Here is a 22,039-nt window from a genome sequence, read left to right as displayed (position 1 = left end):
TTATTTAAAAATTCAAACTCCTCACCTGTCCTTGCTCCACAATACAATAGCTACAGACGTGACACACTTTAAAGCTGAATTTGCATCATTAACATTTTCTCCATCACTTGCTTAAGTCTAGACAATCAACACAACAATCAATTTGGCCCTGATGTGCATTGTTTGCCAATTCCCATGATGTATGTAGTTCCATCAAGGCCAATTTTAAACTACCTATATGACGCCCCTGAGCAGTCTTGGAGAGAGATGCACAGAAGCATGCCATTATATAGTATTTTGTAATAAATGTAAGTCACCCTAGGAGCATCAATAATAGCAAAATGAGGTAAGATAATTAGGACGTGATTACTCTGAATATGCATTACCTTTGTTTTTAATAAAATGTACTTAATTGGAAGTTTGTGTAATTTAATTTTTTTATTGACTGCATTTAACAACTGACTCACAAAATTCCTGAAAAATTAACAGTAGGCTTTCACCAGCCAGTATGTGCTGGCTCCAGCACACCCCTGAGAATGGTTGATTAATATGGAATGGCCATGCTGTGGAATTTTATGCAACTATTTAAAAGAATGAATTGGAACTCCATAGGGGATTTGGAGGAATTTTCACAAAGAATCGTCAAATAAGAAAGCAAAATATAGAACCACGGAGTCGTTTTTATAACACAGTGATCCCCCCTCCCAATAAAACCCTCTTTATATGTGTCTGTACACATTAATAAATACTTGCATAAGTATCCAGAATCAACTTGATTTGGGGGCATAGGATGTGATGTGTGGGAAGGAGAAAAGGAAACCAAGCAAAATAGGAAAACAGAACCAAAAAGACTGCCAGGAAAAGCAAACTATACAGATGGTAACACATTTTGGCATTTAAGCATAATATATGTATGTATTTGTTCATATCATTAAAATACATTTTTAAACCAAGTCCTCATTTGGACAGTTGTTCAGGTTATCTATTGCCGTATAACAAACCACTCTAAAACTTAGTTCGAGTTACCAACAACCATTTATTATGACAAGGCTGTGGGTTGCACTTGTGGTGTTTCTGCTTCACATGGTGTTGGGATACTGGGATGGCTGCAGGGTTCAACATGACCTCCCTCACATGGCTGGGGGTTGATGCTGGCTGCAAGCTGGGAGCTCAGCTGGGCCTATCAGGAGGGGACCTGAACTCTCCTCTATGTTGACCTCTCCACGTGGCTACTTGGGCTTCCTCACAGCATGGTGACTGAGTTCTAAGAAGAAGCACTCCAAGAGGCAAAGGCTGGAGCTGCGTCATTTCTGCCATATTCTATTGATCACAATGATGACAGGGTCAGCTCAGATTCACGGGGAGGAGATACAACATTCACCTTTCGATGGAAGTGGCAAGATAATATCACAACAGTGCATGTGGTAAGGGAAATACTGTGGTAATTGTCTTTGGAAACACAAAAGACCACAATGATCCAAGCCCTTGATCATGTGGCACAAAATCTTCACTACCCTGGGATGAGGACCCAGTGAAACCCTCAGTGACAACCCCCTGGAAGGTTTTCTTCCAGGTTGACTGAGTTGTCTGTGGGTAACATTATGTTATATTTGTGTATTGGTTGCAACTCTCAGTTGGCTGCAGACACAAGACTTTGGCAAAAATCAGAAAACATTCTGTGAGAATCAGTTGAATATATACATTTTATAAAACAGTATCATATATCTTATTATTTGTAAACTTTGTGTCACAAATCTTTTAGTGTTAATAAATTTTATAATAAAAGTAGACGTGTGTATATATATGATAGATATATGTGTATATATGATATATGTGTGTATATGCATTTTTCCCCTGTAGCACGCCTCCAAGTCTTCCTCTGTTGATAAGCATCATTTTGTTTCTATTCTACCATGGAATTCCATTTTACTCATGCTGGGTTCCAAGGGTATGTGCATTTTTAATTTTAATAGATATTTTCAGATTGCTTTCAACAGAAGTTAAAATTCTTATTTCTAGCAGCAGTGCATAAGACTACCCTTTTCTCACACAGCTGCCAACAATAGATTTGTGGGTTTGTTTTTTGCCTGTCTGATAGGCGTAAAGTGGTATCTCATTATTTCAGCTGGCTCCCCTCTGCATCCCCGTAAGTCTGAAAGTCTTTTCATATATTGGGTGACATTTGGCTTCCTTCTGTGACTTGCCTCTTGGTTTTCTTTTTCTGTTGGGTTGTTTATTCCCTTCCTGTCAATTTGTGCATGTTCTCTGTATATTAAATTTCAGCCTTACAAGTGGCTCTGTGTTCCAAATCTCAATTATATATTGACTTTACATCATCTTTTGTCATATAAAAATTAATTTTTGCATTACCAAATGTTTATCATTTCTTCTATAGCTTCCAGGTATCTGGTCTTGGTTAGGAAACTGTCCCTTTGTTGAGAGTGTTAATATAACCCTTCAGAATTTCTTGCTGAATTTTTATTGTTCTATTTAAGCCTTTAACATAAATCTTATTTTCATATATGGCTAAAACAGGAGTCCAATTTTATTTTTTTCTGGATAAGTAGCCTGTTATGACAGTTAAATATTTGTGGTTTAGTGAAAAACAAAATAATTATGTATTAAATAATAATTCCCCACTGTATTGAAATGCTACTTCTGTTATATTAAATTATTATATGTACTCACATATATTTTATATTCTAATCTGTCATTCTTGTGCCAATGACATATTGATTTGGTCATAGTGTTTTTGTAGTATGTTTTAATTTGGGGGATTTTAGGAAGTTAATATATAACACTATTTCTGGAATGAAGTCATGAAGAGTGCCTCCTTTATTCTGTTTCCCTTTCCATGACATTCACTGCAGGGAGGCTCTGTGTTGAAATTATGGAGACACAAGATGAAAGCAGTTGGATCCCTGCGTCACTTTATGGAGGAGAGTTTCTTCCCTGGAGCTTTGCCTGATTGCATCATCTTTGTGTGAACGATAAACAACCCTTTGTTTTTTACCTCAGCGTAGCCTATTCTGTCCTGACTAATCATTGGTGCTGCTGTATCAAAAAGCCAAAATATACAGCATTAGCTTGGTGCCTGGTGGTGTGTGCCAAGGACACTGATACTGGAGGCTGGGGCATGGCAATCTGTACTATTCATGGTAACACACTTGTTAAATGGCATACTTGCATTAAGAAGGCTAAGAAGGAAGTCTATTGCAAGCATATCTTGGCTGTTGACTTTATTCAACAAAGTCTTACAAGAAATAAGTGGCTAGTTTGTGAGCAGCAAAAAAGGAAATAGAGAAATTCCACAAAATTAGGGCTTAGCAAAATCAAAAAGCCGACTGCTTCCAGATGCCAACTAATTTGATACAGGATTGACAACACCACTGAGCCACAAAGGCCCAAACTACCTCCGGGCAAAAGGCAGATTAAAAAGATCCAGATAGACTCAAGGTAAGTGCCATGATATTGTGTGTGAGAGAGATGGGGGAGCAAAAAAGGTAAATAAGTTGAGATATACATCTCAAAAATAACTTTCGGGTGAATTATGTTACAGGGAACTCTTTGGAAACAAATCAAAAGCAGACTAAGATTTTAAGGATGTTGTATTACAAAAGAAACCCACAGTTTGAACTAAAAAAGTCTCAGACTATTCGTGACTTAAAACAAGCTATGGCTCCCCAGTTTTCCATGGGCCAACAGCAGCTGAGTTTCACAGTCCAAACACAGCATATTCTTCCATGTCCATTTGAGATGTGGCCAAGGAGGGTGATGGAATGACAAAAGGGCCAGGGAGAACAAGGAACAAGGGACTTCTTCCTAGAGAAGCTTAATGAAGAAACCTTCTCTAACGAGGGTAGGAGCTTTGACAATGTCTACTCAGAAGGATTTCAGAATTGTTACCCCTACCTGTCGTCTTTCTCTCCATTTAAAAGTAAAAGTGTTTATTGCAGTTGTCCTAACCCTACTCCATCATTGAATATTGGGTCTGTATAGGAGGAAAGGAGTGTGTCTCTTCTAGTTTAGAAATCTCCACACCAAGAAGAAGCAGGTATAGACCTGTTGGAGAGCACTAGGCAGTTCACTTGAAGACCCTCAATTTCTTTCTGTTTTATTATTATTATTATTATTTATTATTTTTTTTAAGAGATGGGGTTTCACCATACTGGTCAGGCTGGTCTCAAATTCCTGACCTCAGGTGATCCACCCACCTTGGTCTCCCAAAGTGTTGGGATTACAGATGTGAGCTGCTGTGCCTAGCCTAAGAAGACCCTCACTTTCAAGCTGGATTTGCTGACAATTTCAAGTGGGGTTTTCTGTCTTGAGAAAGTGAGAGTATGTTCTACATATGGGAAAAACAATAACCAGAGGGGCATGCAGGAAGATTACACTTCCTACTTCCTGGTAGTTAGGTGGGGCCACGTGCCTAGCTCTAGCGAATGAAATGTGAGTGGAAGTGTCATGTATCACTTCTGGGCCAAAGTTTAAAAGTTGATATGTTTCCCTAACACTCTGTCTTTCGTCGTGGTGACCTTGGAGGCCACCAGTGAGGTGATGGTGGACAGCATGAAGGATGCCTAGAACTAAAGGGGTTTTCACCAACCCACATTAGATTTTGCATGAATGAGATAACATACTGCTTTCTCTCTCTCTCTCTCTCTTTAATTTAATTTAATTTTATTTTATATTTTTTGAGCTGGAGCTTCACTATTGTTCCCCAGGCTGAAGTGCAATGTGCCTCACCGCAACCTCTGCCTCCCAGGTTCAAGTGATTCTCCTGCCTCAGCCTCCCGAGTAGCTGGGATTACAGGCACGCACCACCACGCCTGGCTAATTTTGTATTTTTAGTAGAGATAGGGTTTCTCCATGTTGGTCAGGCTGGTCTCAAACTCATGACCTCAGGTGATCCGCCTGCCTCAGCCTTCCAAACTGCTGAGATTACATATTTCTTAATGTTTAGCTACTGGGAATAATTTATATTAGATTATTTTAGTTTTTTTACCTATACAATCATATCATCTGTGAAAGGTGATGTTTGAGTATTTCTTCCTTTTTGATCCTTACACCTTTTGTTTCTTGTCTGTGTCTTGCTGTACTACTTGGGACTTCACAGTCAATGTTGGGTAGCAGGGATGACAGCTGGGACCATGGGCTTGCTTTTTACAGGAAAGAAAAGCTTTCCATATTTGGAGAACTGAGGCAAGTAAGATGTTTTCTGTAATTTTTTGTGGCTATCTAGTGTCTGTTAAAAGAAAGTTCCCTTGTGAAGGGGTGGCCTGCCCCTCCACACCTGTGGGTGTTTCTCGTTAGGTGGAACGAGAGACTTGAGAAAAGAAATGAGACACAGAGACAAAGTATAGAGAAAGGAAAAGTGGGCCCAGGGGACCGGCACTCAGCATACAGAGGACCCAGCACCGGTCTCTGAGTTCCCTTAGTATTTATTGATCATTATCTTTACCATCTTAAAGATAAGGGAGTGGCAGGACAATAGGATCATTGTAGGGAGGAAATCAGTAGTAAGACATATGAACAAAAACCTCTGTGACATGAATAAGTTTAAAGGAAAATGCTGTGCCTTGAGATGCATATGCAAACATCTCCATAAACCTTTTAGCAGCATTGTTTCAGCCTATCACATGGGGAGAAACCTTGGACAATACCTAGCTTTCCTAGGCAGAGGTCCCTGCCACCTTTGGCCGTGTACATGTCCCTGGGTAGTTGAAATTAAGAGAATGGTGATGACTTTTAACCAGCAAGCTGCCTTCAGGCACTTGTTTAACAAAGACACATCCTGCACAGCCCAAAACATTAAACCTTGAGTCACCACAGCACATGTCTCTTGCAAGGACAAGGTTGGGGGTAGGGTCACAGATTAACAGCATCTCAAATACAGAACAAAATGGAGTCTCTTATGTCTACTTCTTTCTATATAGACACAGTAACAGGCTGGTCTCTCTTTCTTTTCCCCACACCTTGGACTCCTAGCTTGCCTAGGTGTTTTTATCTTGAATGGTTGTTGAACTTTACAATTTTTTTGTATCTCTTGAAATGATCACATATTTTTCTATTAAAGAACAAATGCTAATTCTCCTAATTATATTTATTGTTTTCTGGTGTCAAAGCAACCTGATTGATATAGTTTGGCGCTGTGTCCTCACCCAAATCTCACCTTGAATTGTAATAATCCCCAGGTGTCAAGGGTGGGACCAGGTGGAGATCATTGAATCACTGGGGTGGTTTCCCCATGCTGTTCTCGTGAGAGTGGGTGAGTTCTCAGGAGATCTGATGGTTTTATAAGGGGCTGCCTCCATTATGCTGCTTTCTTTTCTGCTCTCAGTTGAGACCGAGTTTCGCTCTTGTTGCCCAGGCTGGAGGGCAATGTGGTTCACTGCAACCTCTGCTACTGGGTTCAAGCAATTCTCCTGCCTCAGCCTCCTGAGTAGCTGGGATTATGGGTATGTGCCACCATGTGCCACCCTGTGAAGAGGTGCCTTCTGCCATGATTGTAAGTTTTCTGAGGTCTCACCAGTCATGCGGACCAGTGAGTCATTAAACCTCTTTTCTTTATAAGTTACCCAGTCTTAAGTATGTCTTATAGTAGTGTGAGAATGTACTAATGCACTGACATTTCTGTTCATGGTTAGGTCATGCTGAATTCTGTTTATTGTCTTTTAATTGGTATTTTTGCGTCTATGCTGATAAGTGAGACTGACTTTGTCAGGTTTTAGTATCAGGGTAATTCTAGTCTCAAAATGAATTGAGGCCATGTTATGCTCTTTAATATTCATTTTCTATTCCTTTTCTATTCTCTGGAAGAGCTTGTATATGATTGGCATGGTTTCTAGAAGACCTTATGATTGGCATGATCTCTTCCTTAAATGTTTGGTTGAATTTGTAGGACCTGGGGTTTTCTTTTTTTCTTTTTACTTTTATTTTAAGTTCTGGGATACACGTACAGAACGTGCAGGTTTGTTACATAGGTATACGTGTGCCATGGTGGTTTGTTGCACCCATCAACCTGTCATCTAGGTTTTAAAGCCCTGCATGCATTAGGTATTTGTCCTAATGCTATCCCTCCCCTTGCCCCCCATCCCACGACAGGCCCTGGTGTGTGATGTTCCCCTGCCTGTGTCTATGTGTTCTCATTGTTCAACTCCCATTTATGAGTAAGGACATGTGGTGTTTTCTCTTGGGTTCAAGCGATTCTCTTGCCTCAGCCTCCCAAGTAGCTGGGATTACAGTTGTGTGCCACTACACCCAGCCAATTTTTTGTATTTTTTGTAGAGACGGGGTTTCACCATATTTGTCAGGCTGGTCTTGAACTCCTGACCTCATGATACGTCCACCTCGGCCTCCCAAAGTGCTGGGATTATAGGCATGAGCCACCATGCCCAGCCGACTGTTCTATTTTTAATTGGTGAAGAGTATGACTGACATTAGTTTTCAGTCAGTTAAACTTGTGTATCAACTTGGGGAAAACTGACACATTTACTGTGTTGTCTTCCAACTCATGAACATGGTACGTCTCTTCATTAATTTAGATGTTCTTTGATTTCTTTACCAAGATATGCTCTTAAACTTGAATTTTCTTTTAAGGACTTATTTATCTGAATCATATAAGTTTTAATATGTAACAATTCCCTTATACTCACATGTATTCTGATTTTCATTATGATTAGTTCTTTGACCTTAGCCTATTTATATTTCTTGTTTTTCAAATGTATGGGAATTTTTATGTGTTTTATATTTATATATATATATATATTTTTTTTTAAAATTTATTATTTTATTATTATTATTTTTTCTTTGAGACAGAGTCTCGTTCTGTCACCCAGGCTGGAGTGCAATGGCACAATCTTGGCCCACTGCCACCTTTGCTTCCCAGGTTCAAGTGAGTCTCATGCCTCAGCCTCCTGAGAAACCGAAATTACACCACTATGCCCGGCTTTTTAAATATATTTTTAGTACAGACGGGGTATTAGTGTGTATATGTATATATATACATAAAATCTCTAGTACATATATAATATATACTATATCTAGTATATATAACATATATATTTTCAAATGCTTTGGATATGATTTTTTCATAACAATTTCCTTTTTAGTCCTTTTGGGCTGCTGTAATAGAATGATATATATATACATAATATATATGATATATATCTAGTATATATAATATATATACTAGAGATTTTATGTATAATATATATTTTTTCTAGTATATATATGGAACTATAGGAATTTTCTAATATATACACACACACTAGATATGTATATTTTTTCTAATGTGTGTGTGTGTGTGTATGCTAGAAAATCCCCATATGTTTGGAAAACAGCATTCATCCCCAGAGAACACAGCAGCAAGGCGCTATCTTGGAGACAGTGAGTCTTCCCCAGACTCCACATCTGCCAGTGCCTTGATCTTGGACTTCCCAGCCTTCAGAACTGTGAGAAATATACTAGAAAATTCATATATATATATAAAATAGATTTCTATCTTAATGGCATTGTGGTCAAATGAAGTCCTTTGAAGTTCACTGATACTTGCTTAATTATACAGTATATGGTAACTTTTTGTAAAATTTCTGTGTCTGCATGAGGAAAATGTGTATTTGTATGTGTTGAATGCATTGCTCTAGATATCTCCATTAGGTAAGGTTTCTTAATCACATTCAGTTCTTCATATTCTTACTTATTTTTCGTCTGATTGACCTGTTATAGAGAGAGGTATGTTAAAATTTCCCAGTATAATTTTGATTTTGTCTGCTACTGATAGTTCTATCAGTTTTGCTATATATATTTTGAGGTTTTGTGTCAGTAGGTGCTTACCAATTTAAGATAGTTATATTTTCTTGTAGTATTGGCTTTTATCATTATGAAATGTTATTCTATATCTTTGCTAATACTTCTCATCTTTAATATTATTACAGATACACCAGTTTTTCTGTTTATTGTTTAAGTTAGTGCTTGCATAGTGTATCTTTTCCCATCCTTTTACTTGCACTTATTTTCTATGTCCTAAGGTTGTAAATGTCTTTTATAAATAACATCTAGTTGGCGTTTTTGGTTTTTTCTAAAATCCAATCTGATAATCTTTGTGTTTTAAGTGGTGCATTTCATTCACCTATATTTGATGTAATTACTAAAATATTTAGTTTTAAATATTTTAGTTATGTGATTTTTTTCTGGTCCCACCTGTTTTATATTCTTCTCAATTTTTGTTTTCTTTTGGATAAGTGCATTTTGTCATTCCATGTTTTCCTTTATATTAGCTTGGAAGTTATATTTTCTTTTACTGTTATTGCAACGGTTACCCTAGAGATTACAAAGTGCATCCTTAACAAAATATTATAAATATTGTTTGGTATTCCTGGACAATCCAAGGACCTAACAATACTTTAGCTTAATTTATACCCCTCCTGTGTTCTCTGCAGTCGTCATGTATTTTATTTCTGTATATTTTAAAATCCACGAGATATTATTACAACCATCAAATCAGCCATTCTTTATTTAGATTTGCCCAGATATATCCTACCTGTTGCTCTTTATTCCTTTCTGTATCATCAACCTCTGCCTGAGATCATTTGTTTTACTGCCTAAAGAAGACACTTTGTTATATTTTTTAAAGTTGGGGTCTATTCGTTGTTAGTTATATATTTTAAAAGTTTTAATCTTTTCTAAGAAATCTTATTTTACCTTCACTCTCGAAAGATATTTTTGTTAGTTTTAGAATTCTAGTTTGGCAGTTTCTTTTAACATATATACTGTTTGATATAATAGTATAAAATAATATTATATTGTCCTCTAGTTTCCAGTACTTCTATTGTAGTTTGCAAGTCTAATTGTGCTTCATTGAAGTTAATCTCCACCCTCACCCTTTTTCTGACTGCTTTTAAGGTTTTCTGTTTGTCTTCAGTTTAGTAGAACTTCAGTTTAGTAGAACTTCTTGAACTTGTGGCTTGATGTCTTTCAGTAGTTGTAGAAAATTCTTAGCCTTTTATCTCTTCAAATAGTATTTCTCTCCAATCCCTTTCACCTTGCCTACTGGAACAATTATTTTTCAGTTACATATCTCCTATGGCTGCTAAGTACTTTCCTGTGTTTTTCATCCTTTTATCTCCCTGCTCTTCATTCTGGATGTTTTCTTGTGACATATCTTCGGGTTGATTAATTCTCTCTCCAGTTGCATCTAATCTGATTTTTAAAATTGAACCTTTTTATTCTGAGATAATTGCATATACACATGCAATTTTATGAAGTAGTACAGAGACATTTTTTTACTTGGTTTCCTCCAATGGCAGCATCTTGCAAAACTACATTACAATATCACAACCAGAATGTTGACATCAATACACTGAAGACACAGAGCATTTCCATCACAAGGATCCCTCCTGTGGCTCTTTGATAGCCACACCCACTTCTCTCCTGCTCCACCCCCTCCTTAATCCCTGAAAATCATTAATATTAATATGTTATGCATTTTTATAATTGCATCATTTTAAGAGTATTATATAAATACCATATGTCACTTTTGGTGTTTGGCTTTTTCACATAGCATAATATCTAGAGCTTCATCCAGATTTTTGCATGTATCAATAGTCACTTTTTATTGTTGCATAGTAGTCCATGTTATGAATATACTACCATTTGTTGAACCATTCTCCAGTTGAAGTACATGTGGATTTTTCCCACATGTTTTTCATCATTTTATCTCTGTCATAAATAAAGTTGCTATAAACAGTTATTTACAGGTTTTTGTATGAATATCAGTTTAATTTAAATGGAAGAAATGTGCAAGAGTGCTGTTGTTGGGTTAGATGGTAGTTGCATGTTCAGTTTTTAAAGAAACTACTAAACTGTTTTTTAGAGTGGCTGTAACATTTTATACTCCCACCAGTAAGCTTTTTTATGTTTGCTATTCTGACAGGTGTGTAGTGATACTACCTTGTGGTTTTAATATTCATCTGCCTAATGATTAATGATGTTAAATATTGTTTTATGTACTTATTTGCTGTCTCTATTTAACAAAAAAGTATAAAACTTATATCCTGAAAACTGCAAAACATTCTTGAAAGAAATTTTAAAAGGTCTAAATAAATAAAAAGACATCTTATGTTCATGGATTGGAATACCTAATATTAATGTGACAGTGCTCACCAAATTGATCTATAAATTCAACAAAGTCCCTCTCGAAATCCTATCTACCTTATTGTCAAAAATTGACAAGCTGATCCTAACATTCCTATGGAAATGCAAGAGACCCATATTAGCCAAAATATTCTTGAAAAAGAAGAACAAAGTTTGAAGACTCATACTCCCCAGTTTTAAAACTTACAACAAAGCTATGCTAATAAAGAGAATGGTACTGGCATAAGAATAGGCATATTGATCAAAGGAACAGAATTTAGAGTACAAAAATAACCCTCACATTTATAATCAGTTGGTTTTGATAGTGGTGCCAGAACAATTACAAATTGTACTGAGACAATTGGATATCCACATGAAAAAGAATGAAGTTGGACCTCTACCTCACCATATACAAAATTAACTCAAAGTGGATCAAAGACCTAAATGTAAGAACTAAAACTATAATGTTCTAAGAAGAGAACATATGGGTAATTCTTCATGACTGGATTAGGCAATGGTTTCTTAGATATGAAACCAAAGGCACAAGCAACAATATAAAAAATAGATAAATTGGACTTCATCAAAATTATTTGCCCTTTGTATGTCCTCTTTAGTAAAATGTCTCTTTGTGTCTACTTTGATTGTTTTTGTCTTTTACTGTTTACTTTTGAGTGTTTTTTTTTGTGTGTCTAGCTACTAGTCCTTTGTTGGATATGTGGTTTGAGATTTTTTTTTTTTAGTCTGTAGCTTGTCTGTTCCTCCCTTTAACAGGGTCTCTCACAGAGCAAAATATTTTAACTGTGATTAAGTCCAATTAATCAATTTTTATTTTAAAGAATATTTTCCCAAAGTTTTATAGTTTTACATTTTTAACATTCAAATTTATATTGTACTTTAATATTATTTTTACTTAGTATATAAGACTTAGGTACTTACCTCAAGGGTCTATTTTCTTTTATCTTTTTCCTATGAATGTCCAATTGCTCCAGCACCATTTGTTGGAAAGCCTATCTTTCCCTTATCAAACTGCTTTTGCACCTTAGTCAAAAACCAATTTGGCAAATATGTGTGGGTCTGTTTAAGTTCTCTATTCTATTCCATTCATCTGTGTGTCTGTCCTTCTAACCAAAACCACGCAGTCTTGGCTGCTATAGCTACGTAAGTAGTAAAATTGGGTTGAGTGATCACTCCCATTTCTCCCACTTTATTCTGTTTCAAAATTATCTTACTTGTCCTTTGCATTTCTGTATAAATTTTAGAATCATTTTGTCCGTCTGCAAAAAATTCTTCCTGGGATTTTGGCAGGAATTGGAGATAATTGACATCAATCTGATTTGAGGAGAATTGACATCTTTACTTTGTTGAGTGTTTCAATCTATGAATATGTCAATCTCTTCATTTATTTAGATTTCCTTTGGTTTCCTTCAGTGTTTTCTCTTTAAAAAAATAATTTGTTTACTTATTTATTGTTTTTTTTTTTCCTTTTTTTAAGCAGCGTTCTGTAGTTTTCAGCATACTGGTGTGAACCCAAAAGTGTCTGAGACAGATCTCCATCAATTTAGAAAGATCATTTTGCCAAGATTAAGGACACATCCATGACACAACTTCAGGAGATCCTCACAACATGTATCCAAGGTGGCTGGGGCACAGCTTGGTTTTATACATTTTAGGGAGACATGAGACATTACAATCAGTATGTGTAAGGTGTACATTGGTTCGGCCCAGAAAGGCGGGACAACTCAAAGTGGGGGAAAGGACTTCTGGGTCATAGGTAGGTAAGAGACAAATGTTTGCATTCTTTTGAGTCTCTGATCAGCCAGCCTTTCACCAAAAACACAATCTGCAAGTGGGATGGCGTAGAGTAGTAGCCACTTCTGCCTTAGTTTGGCTTAGTGAAACACTAGGTCAGAGGAAGCAAATCAGACATGCATTTGTCTCATGTGTGCAGAAGGAGGACTTTGAGTTCTGTCTGTCCTTCGTCCACAAGGAATTTCCTTGTGGGAAAATCACAATTTCAGATTGGCTTCTTTCACTTAGTAATATGCATCTGTGTTTCCTCCATGTCTTTTAATGGCTTGATCCCTCATTTCTTCATTGCATAATCTTGTATTGTCTGGATGTACCACAGTTTATCCACCCACGGACGGACATCTTGGTTTCTTCCAAGTTTCAGCAATTATGAATAAAGCTATAAACACCCGTGTGCAGGTTTTGTGTGGACATAAGTTGTCAACTCCTTTGGGTAAATACCAGGAAGTGTGAATGCCGGGTCGGATGGTAAAAATACGTTTTGTTTTGTGAGAAACTGCCAAACCGTCTTCCAAAGCATTCCTACAGCAGTGAATGAGAGCTCCTGTTTCTCCACGTTCTCATCAGCATTTGGTGGTGTTGGTGTGCCGGAGTTTGGCCATTCTAATAGGTATGTCATAGTATCTCATTGTTTTAATTTGCATTTCTGATGACGTATGAGGTGGAGTATCTTTTCAGATGCTTATTTTCTGCCTGTGTATCTTCTTTGGTGAGGCGCCTCTTAAGGTCTTTGGCTCATTTCTTAATCACGTTGTTTGTTTTCCTTTCCTTTTTCCTTTTTCCTTTCCTTTCCTTTTTCCTTTCCTTTCCTTTTTTCTTTTTCCTTTCTTTTCCTTTCCTCTCCTTTCCTTTCCTCTGCTTTCCTTTTCTTTTTTCTTTTTCTTTTTTTTTTTTTGAGACAGAGTCTCGCTCTGTCACCCAGGCTGGAGTGCAGTGGCACAATCTCGGCATACTGCAACCTCTGTCTCCTGGGTTCAGGTGATTCTCCTGCCTCAGCCTCCCAAGTAGCTGGTAGTGCAGGCATGCACCACCATGCCTGGCTAATTTTTTTTTTTTTTTTTTTTTTCTCAGTAGAGATGGGGTTTCACCATGTTGGTCAGACTGGTCTCGAACTCCTGGCCTCAGGTGATCCACCCGCCTCAGCTTCCCAAAGTACTGGGATTACAGGCGTGAGCCACTGTGCCCGGCTTGTTTTCTTTTTCTTTTTTGAGACAGGGTCTCACTGTAGCTACCAGGCTGGTCTTGAACTTCTGGGCTGAAGTGACCCTCCCGCCTCAGCCTCCCAAATAGCTGGAATGACAGGTGCAAGCCACTGTGCCTGGCTCTGTTGTCTTATGGTTGCGTTTTAAGAATTCTTTGTATATTTTGGCTAACGATCCTTTATCGGATGTCTTTTTGCAAATATTTTTCTCTCGTTCTTTGGCTTGGCTTTTCATTCTCTTGATAGTATTTCACAGAGCAGAAAGGTTTAATTTTAATGAAGTCCAACTTGTCAATTCTTTCATAGATCGTGTCTTTGGTGTTGCATCTAAAAAGTCATTGCCAAACCAAGGTCATCTAGATTTTCTCCTACATTATCTTCTAGGAGTTCTACAGTTGTTTTTTGTTTGTTTGTTTTTGTTTGTTTCACTTAGGTCTATGCTCCATTTTGAGTTAATTTTGTGGAGTGTAAAGTCTGTGTCCAGATTTGTACTTTTCCACGTGAATGTCCAGTTGTTCCAGCACCATTTGTTGAAAAGACTATTTTTTTCCTCCATTCTATCGCTTTTGCGCCTTTGTCAAAGATCAGTTGACTATTTTATGTGGGTCTATTTCTGGGCTGTCTATTCTGTTCATTGTCTGTTCTTTTGCCAATACCACACTGTCTTACGTAATCTGCTTTTCAACTCATTTACTGAGACCTTAATTTGGGTTATTATGTACTTTTTAAAAAATTTCTACAGTTTCTAATCGGCTCTTTGAAAAATGTCCTGTATCTTTTTTTGTGGGTTTCAGATGTGATTTTATGTATTTGGAGCTCAGTAAGTACGGCTGTGTGAAGACATGCGTCTGACTGCTCCCGGGCTTGTAGTAGCCTCTCTGCCTGGCTCCTAATCCCTGTGCCTCCATTGCTTCTTTACGTTGCTGCCTTGTGTACCTGGTGACCTCTGATTGTGTGCCAGGAAAGATATATTTGATAAACTGTTGGCAGAAGTATTTTGAAGCATCTGATGAGACCTCTCTGTAAGAAAATAGTATTTGCCACCCTCCATTGTCTGGGGGTGCCAGCAGTCTGGCATCCTCATCATTGGATTTCAGGTGTTGGGGGCCTCTGGGCCCCAGGTGAAGTAGGACTGGGCTGCAAGGCCTGGTGCCGCTTTTCTCCATGGTGCAGCCTGTCCCTTCTCCTGCGTCCTCACTCCTGCTGGCGAGTGGGGCCAGAATCGACTCCGTGTCCAGTGTGAGGGACACACGGTCCCAGCGTGAGGGATGGTGGCTTTTCAGGGCACGGTGCTCAATAAAGGAGGTTACTCTGTCCCCTTGCCAATGAGATGACCAACAAGAGGCACCTGGCATGTCACACCAGGGGCCACTGATGGCATGCCGTCTGCAGTGATCAGCCTTGCCCCCTGATCCCCAGTGTGCTTTCAGCTCTGTCTTGTTGGGTGCTAGTGCCAGATTCAGGGCCCTGGCACTCCTCTCTGACCTTGCCCTTGCCCCTTTGGAGGTGGTGTCCACCTGCCATTGGCATTGAGTGTTCAGGATGGACTCGCGTGCCCAGCTCCCCACCTTGGCTGGGACCCCAGCTCCTGGTCCTCCACCCTCCCCAACAGAGTGACAAATTATGTGGGCACAGGTTCCCTTGAGTGCATTTTGAAACACCGAAAGAAACATCAATCTAGGGAACAGTTGACATGACACTCCTTTATTAAAACCTAGGGACATTGTTATAAAAACTACTGTATATAAAGACAAAAGCAGAGCAACAGCGGTCAGTGAAAAACACATTATTATTGTTACATTCTAGTATTATTATTAGGAATATTATTGGTTTTTGGTTTTCCCAGTTATCAGCTCTCAGAGAGACCCCATGCCTGCTCACATGAAGTCAGTTTACAGGAGAGAAAATATTTCCATCCCCCACCCCTGCCGCTGCATGCCCTTGTCCGGCTGGCCCTGGGGAGGACACATCTGCCTTTTGTGGGAGGTTTCCTGCCTTGTTAAGGTGACTGAGCCCCTCACCCTTGCAGCCCCCACCTCGTTACTGCACATCGTCCAGACACTGACACTTGGTTATTTGACTGTGATGTATGCCACTAGCTTTAAAATGGGAAATGGGGAAAAATAGGAAGAAACTGGGTATGAGAAACTGATGTGCAATTCCAAAAAGAGGCTCTCTCGGGCCACCAGCTTGGTCCCAGTTGTGGCCAGGGTGGCCATGTCATCTACAGTTTTTGATCTTGTGCTCAGGGTTGGTGCTGACCAATGTGGGATCCTGCACATTTTGGAGGCTGGTTTAGGGTCATTCAACAGGGTGCCTCATTGTACAAACCCAAGGGTCACCATTCTCAGTGCAGTCTATATAAACAGCATCCCTGGGAGCCCATTACCATTTATGGGACGGTATCATGAATGGTGCCTCCTGGAGGTGAACCCTGCAGCAGCCCTGGATTTCAGTCTGTCAAGGGCAAATCTGCCAGGGCTTTGATGTGAAGATAGGAGTTTTAGGTACAGAGTAACTAATAGTCAAACCTACTCATTCATCAAGCACCTATCTAGCACCAGCTGTTGGCCAGGAGCTTGGACTAGAAACTGGGGTGGTGGGGGCAATGATACCTCCAAGGTCACTTTCATGGGTAGGACAGGTAAGTGTTCTGATTTCATTTTGTGAATCTAAGCATGTCTGTTAGGCACAACTAGTCATTTCACAGGTGGTCCCAGCTATAGCAGGAATGGCTCCCAGATGGGCCCTGGGTCTGGGGCCAGGCAAGCGGCAGGCGCTCGGCAAGTATCTGCTGAATAGGTGAGGGAGATGCGTGTCATCGAATGGGTTTTCTAGGAGGGTCCTGACCTCTTCTAGTTCGCCTGATTGCTTAACTTTAACATTTGAGCTTTTCGGGCCACAACCCCCAAAGTTGTTTGCATGCACTTAAGCACCAGTGTGGGATGTGTTGGTGCTACAGGAACTAGGGCACTATGCATGGCATCTGGCACATAGAAAGTGCACAGGTTTGTCTTCCGGAGGGCACAGGGCATGGCCCCAGCCCAGTGATATATTCCTGGACTGCAAAGGGCAGTGATCAGAGTGCCATCCACTCATGGCCTGTCCGACTGTCCTGATGCTATGGGGGCCAGGCAGACACCCTCTGATGCCCACCACGTGAGCAGGATGATTAAGAATCCCTGCAGTTTGCTTCCATGATTCTAACCCTAGATTTTCACAGCAGACAAAACCACCCACGTGGATGTGTCCCTATAGGGATGGGTGGCCCTTCAACATTGATAAGACATGTTCGCAATAACTCCATCCAGGTCTGTTATTCCTTCCTTCCTTCTTACCTACCTACCTACCTAGACAGAGTCTCACTCATGCCCAGGCTGGAGTGGACTGGTGCGATCTCAACTCTCTGCAAGCTCTGCCTCCTGAGTTCCTGTTATGTTAATTTCAAACATGTGGGAAATCTGTAAATTCACTTCTGAAGGCTCTTCCTGTTGATGGGGACCAGTTCAGCCAAGTTGAAAAATTAAAATAATGGCAGAGTCTCTAATAGACATGGTGATTGTGAAGGCAGCCAAGCCATCGGAGGGGCCTGGGTGGGGACAGCGGCTGGAGGGATGTAAAGGGTGTGGCCACACCAGGCTAGAATCCTGACCTCACCTGGACAGTGGCCTGTGGGCGAGTCAGTGCCAGGCTCAGCCACACCCACAGCCCGGGTCTGTTTGACATGACCTGAAGAGAGCTTTTGGGTTGATGGTGAACTGCGAACCATCTCCTGGCCAAAGAATCCTGTTAACCCCAATTCCTGGTTGTGTTTTCTCGGACAGTCCCAAGTCCTTCTCTTCAGCTCTGGGCCAAATTTGACTGAATCTTTGTGATGATGAGGGGAGATGCCACCCACCCTGGGAACACTGTCAGCTGCCTACTAGCTGCTTTCTAGAACACTGGAGACAGCAAGAGGGACCAGATCTACCTGTGAAATCACCTGTGTGTGTGCATGTGCACGTGTCCATGCATGTGTGTGCATGCACAGCTGGTTGTGCACACATGTATTCATGTGCATGTATGCATGTGTGCATTGTGTACTTGTGTGTGTGTGTTTTCAATTAAGGCCCGTTGCACATCAGCAATGGTCATGGTCAGGTGCTGACCTGGCAACTGGAGGGGCCAGGCGAGGCAGGTGAGCAGGCTGCTTCTCTAGGTGCAGGGCATGTTCAGAGGCTAATGTGAGGGCAGCGAGGCAGCAGGCGCTACCAGCTATTGGTTCTGAATAGAGATTCCGAAACACACAACAATCACACCGTACACAGACGAGGGGGAAAGCATAAAACTGCTCATGAATCACACAGTTCCCAGTGGGAAACAGTCCTTACAAATGCGGTATTTCTGCAAAGCAGCCTCGAATGCAGATTCCTCTGTGGACATCTTGTCCTCCTTTCTCTCGTGTTTTTCTTTATGTATTATTATTACAAATTACATGGTTATGGACAGAAGCTCACAGTAAAAAGTAAAAGTAGGCAGCTTAAAAATTCAGGTTGAGGAGTTGCTACAAAACGATAACTCTAGAAATCTATGCTTGAACTTGTCACTACCCTGCATCCATCTTGTTCTCAGGGACACTCTACTCATTGAAGGACCTGCCAGCCACAAGCACAGTAGGATGGGGACAGTGTTTATCACAATGACCTGGGGACCCACAGTGTTTTGAGGAGCCCTTGACACCACTGGGGGATTGAATACCCACACCTGCTTTCTACACCGAGTGTTCATACCCGCGTGCACACCGTTCTCACCTCCTCCGTGAGACAGCAAGTACCGTGACCCCCTGGCACCCCATCTCACACACTTGACAGGTAAGAAGCAGAGGCTCTGAGAGGTTAAGTGACTCGTGGGGGTGACCTGTGGGAAGGAGGGTGCTGTGGCTGTCTGTACCTGCCTTTGCCGCAGGCTATCTATACCAGGTGTGCTGAGTCGTGGTGATCTCTGCTGAGACCTCCTGCTTGCCACAGAATGTTCCAGTCCTCAGCCCAGCTGCCCAAGAGGGACTTGGCAGAGCAGTAGGACCACAAACCCCATGAGTTTTTCAGTTATTCCTGAAAAGACCTCTTTCAGGAGGAATGTCCTCCTAGAAGGTTGTAAATCTCAAGGGATGCTTAGGTGAACCCCAGCTCTAGCTATTTGGCAGTGACCTCTGACCCCAGGTGTCTAGGAGAGGGAGGCAAGGCCACCAGTTCCTTTTTGGCGGAGGAAGCACCTGTAGAGCATCATCCAGGACAGCAGGACACGAGGGCTGCAAACCCCTTAAATACCCATCTGACTCCTTCCTCTTACCGATGGGGAAACTGAGGTAACAGACCTTGCCTGAGGTCACGCTGTTTGTTCGCAGTGGCAGAGCTGATGTCAGAATCTGGGTCTTGGGCCCCTCACCCCAAAGCTTCCTCTGCCTTCCGAGGCACTGCACATGGGACAGGCTGTGCACCCCCTTATGGCAACATGGCCCTGGGATGGCTCACATCAGGGGAGAGGAAGCCATGCCTTTCTCCAATTGAGACCCCAAGCAGAGGTTCTCGCACTTTGCCTCTGCCAAGCTGTAGGCCTGGCATACCGCTGCCAGCACTGCCTGGAGGAGACAGGTGAACCCAAAGACTGAAGCCAGGGGCCTGGGTCTTCCACAGCGGACCTGTGTGACCCTGGGCAAGCCACTTGACCTGGCTTAGTCTGTCTTCTCATCCATAAAATGGGGAGAGCCCCTTCTTCACGGGGCTGTTGAGAGGATGGAGAGCCAGGCAGAATGGGGGATGCTTTATGCCCTAGCAAGCTTGTTCTGCTTTTCCAAAGGCAGGGCATTGTTTGCACAGCTTGACTCATAGCGGAGCCCAGAGTTGGGCATGCTCGCCCGCCCTCATCTCCTCTGGGTCCCAGCCACCTGGCTTTCTTATGCTTCCTTGAAACCACCAAGACTATGGCTGCTTCAGGGCCTTTGAACTAGCCATTCCTTCTGTCTGAAATGCTCTTTTCCTATCTTTAATGCCCATTACTGGCTCCTGTGTGTCATTCAAATCCGGGCTTCAATCATCTGCTCAAGAAGGTCTTTCCAGACCACCCCAAGTCCGCAAGTGTCTCACTCACGTGTCCCTCGAACTGAGTTCCCAGCAGAGCACTCACTGCCCTTGCCACCTTCCTTCTTCGCTGTCTTGCCCCAGCTAGAAAGCAAGCACAGTGAGCAGGGACCTGCCTTGTTCACTGTCGTGTCTGGTGAATGGATGGGTGGTCAGTGTGAGAACACTAGGTCTGATGAAATGAGGAAACTGGATCAGAGGACACACATGTTTATTGAGCAGGGCCTCCCGAGCTAAGATCTGAGGGAGGTCTGGGACCACTAACGCCCATGGAATGTGTGTATCTACACTGGCAGCGTGGCCTTTGGAGATGTTTGTGATCATTTAGGTGATGCCATCTCATAGGTGCAACGGGGCAGGAGTGGAGGTGATTAGCTCTGTGGGTGGATATTTTGGGCATCTAGGTTTACGTGGAAGTCCCACTTGAAAGTGGATGGATTTCTAGAACCCTCCTCTTTGGGTTTCTGTAGCCTCGTTACCCTGTCCAGCAAAGATCCCTGTGTCTGTCTCTCCCACCAGATGGGAGGCTCCCCAGGGGCAGAGATAAGGTCTGACTCATCTTTCGTCCCCATCACTGCCCAGCACGGGACCTGGCACACAGCAGGTGCTTAGCCAGAATGTGCTGAGCGGATCAGCGCTCCAGGCGGTGATGGCGGAGAACTCAGGGAGATGGCCTGTGGAGGCATCAAGGAGATGCTCCTGGCATTGTGCAGGGTGTGCCCTGGCTGGGGAGCACGTCATGTCCAGGGAGTTGGAGCCTGGACTTTGGGTTCCTGCACCCCTGAGACCAAACGAGGGGTTGGTCTCCTCCTGGCCACATGGCCCTGGGCACCCCTTCTCCACTGTGAGCTTTTTCTGCAAGGGGTTAATCATACCTGCCTCCCAGGTGGTAAGAGAGAGAGTGCATGAAAACACTCAACTTGGTACCTGACCTGTGGTCAGCCTGAGATGCGTCCCTTAGTATTACTATTGTTACAGGAATGAATTCTGTAAGAACCAACCCTACTGGCATTTTCAAATCCCCAGTGCCCCCCGAGACACAGAGGGGCTGTACCCTGTGCTGTAGCAAGAAGCTTGCGGCCTGGACATTGACACTGACCAGAACCCCCCAGCTAGAGGGTGACCCGTGCCCATCAGAGAACTTGAGGGGGAAGCCCCAATAAAAACCAACCAAGCAAACAAAAAGAACATCCCAAATCACACACGCGCACACACACACGCGCACATCCAATATTCTGACACAAATAGCCCCAAGGGGCCGCTATTTGGAGGGAGCAGGGGCAAGGGAAGCTTCGGTTTTCAACCATGGGTATAACTCACAGACCTCAATCCTCCCGGCTGGAATCAGCCAGAGTTGCTTTGTCTTGGTCATCCTGAGTCCACAATGAGTCACCTCTCAGAAGCCACCAGCCCAAAATGGGACTATTGCTTGCGGACAGGTGGCTCAGAATCCCTTCCCCGGCACCCCCAGCCCCTACCCCTGAGTTTGCTCCTAATCTTAGAAGTCCACGGAAGAGGGTTTTGGGCACAGGCAGCATTTCTTCCTCTGCCACCGCCGCTACCTCGGCTGTCCCTGGCATCTCTGTAGAAGTTGTTCTTCTCGGAGGCTGCACTGGGTGCTTCAGATCTCATCTCCCCCATCCTGAGGCACAGCAAAAGGGTTTTCTGGAAGAAATACAAGGAAAAAAAGTATCACATGGTGTCTCCTCCATGGGGACTCACTGGGGACATTTCTCTATGGTCTCAGTGCCAGAAGAAGCCAGGTTTCCTCTGAGCACGTGGGTTTTGTCTTCTGAACATT

General features: G+C 42.0%; 1 protein-coding gene across 1 annotated transcript in view; it reads right to left on the bottom strand.

The window, feature by feature from the left end:
* Positions 1-15,805: 15,805 nt before the first annotated feature.
* Positions 15,806-22,039, bottom strand: part of SHISAL1 (shisa like 1) — an 86,588-nt gene continuing 80,354 nt past the window's right edge. The window contains exon 5 of the mRNA XM_073006620.1: positions 15,806-21,903. Within this exon, the coding sequence (XP_072862721.1) occupies position 21,903 (1 nt within the window). The 3' untranslated portion in view covers positions 15,806-21,902. The remainder of the gene's footprint in view (positions 21,904-22,039) is intronic.

Source organism: Chlorocebus sabaeus, chromosome 19 (genome assembly GCF_047675955.1).
Source record: "Chlorocebus sabaeus isolate Y175 chromosome 19, mChlSab1.0.hap1, whole genome shotgun sequence".
NCBI classification, from domain to species: domain Eukaryota; kingdom Metazoa; phylum Chordata; class Mammalia; order Primates; family Cercopithecidae; genus Chlorocebus; species Chlorocebus sabaeus.
This window is presented reverse-complemented; position numbering and strand designations above follow the sequence as displayed.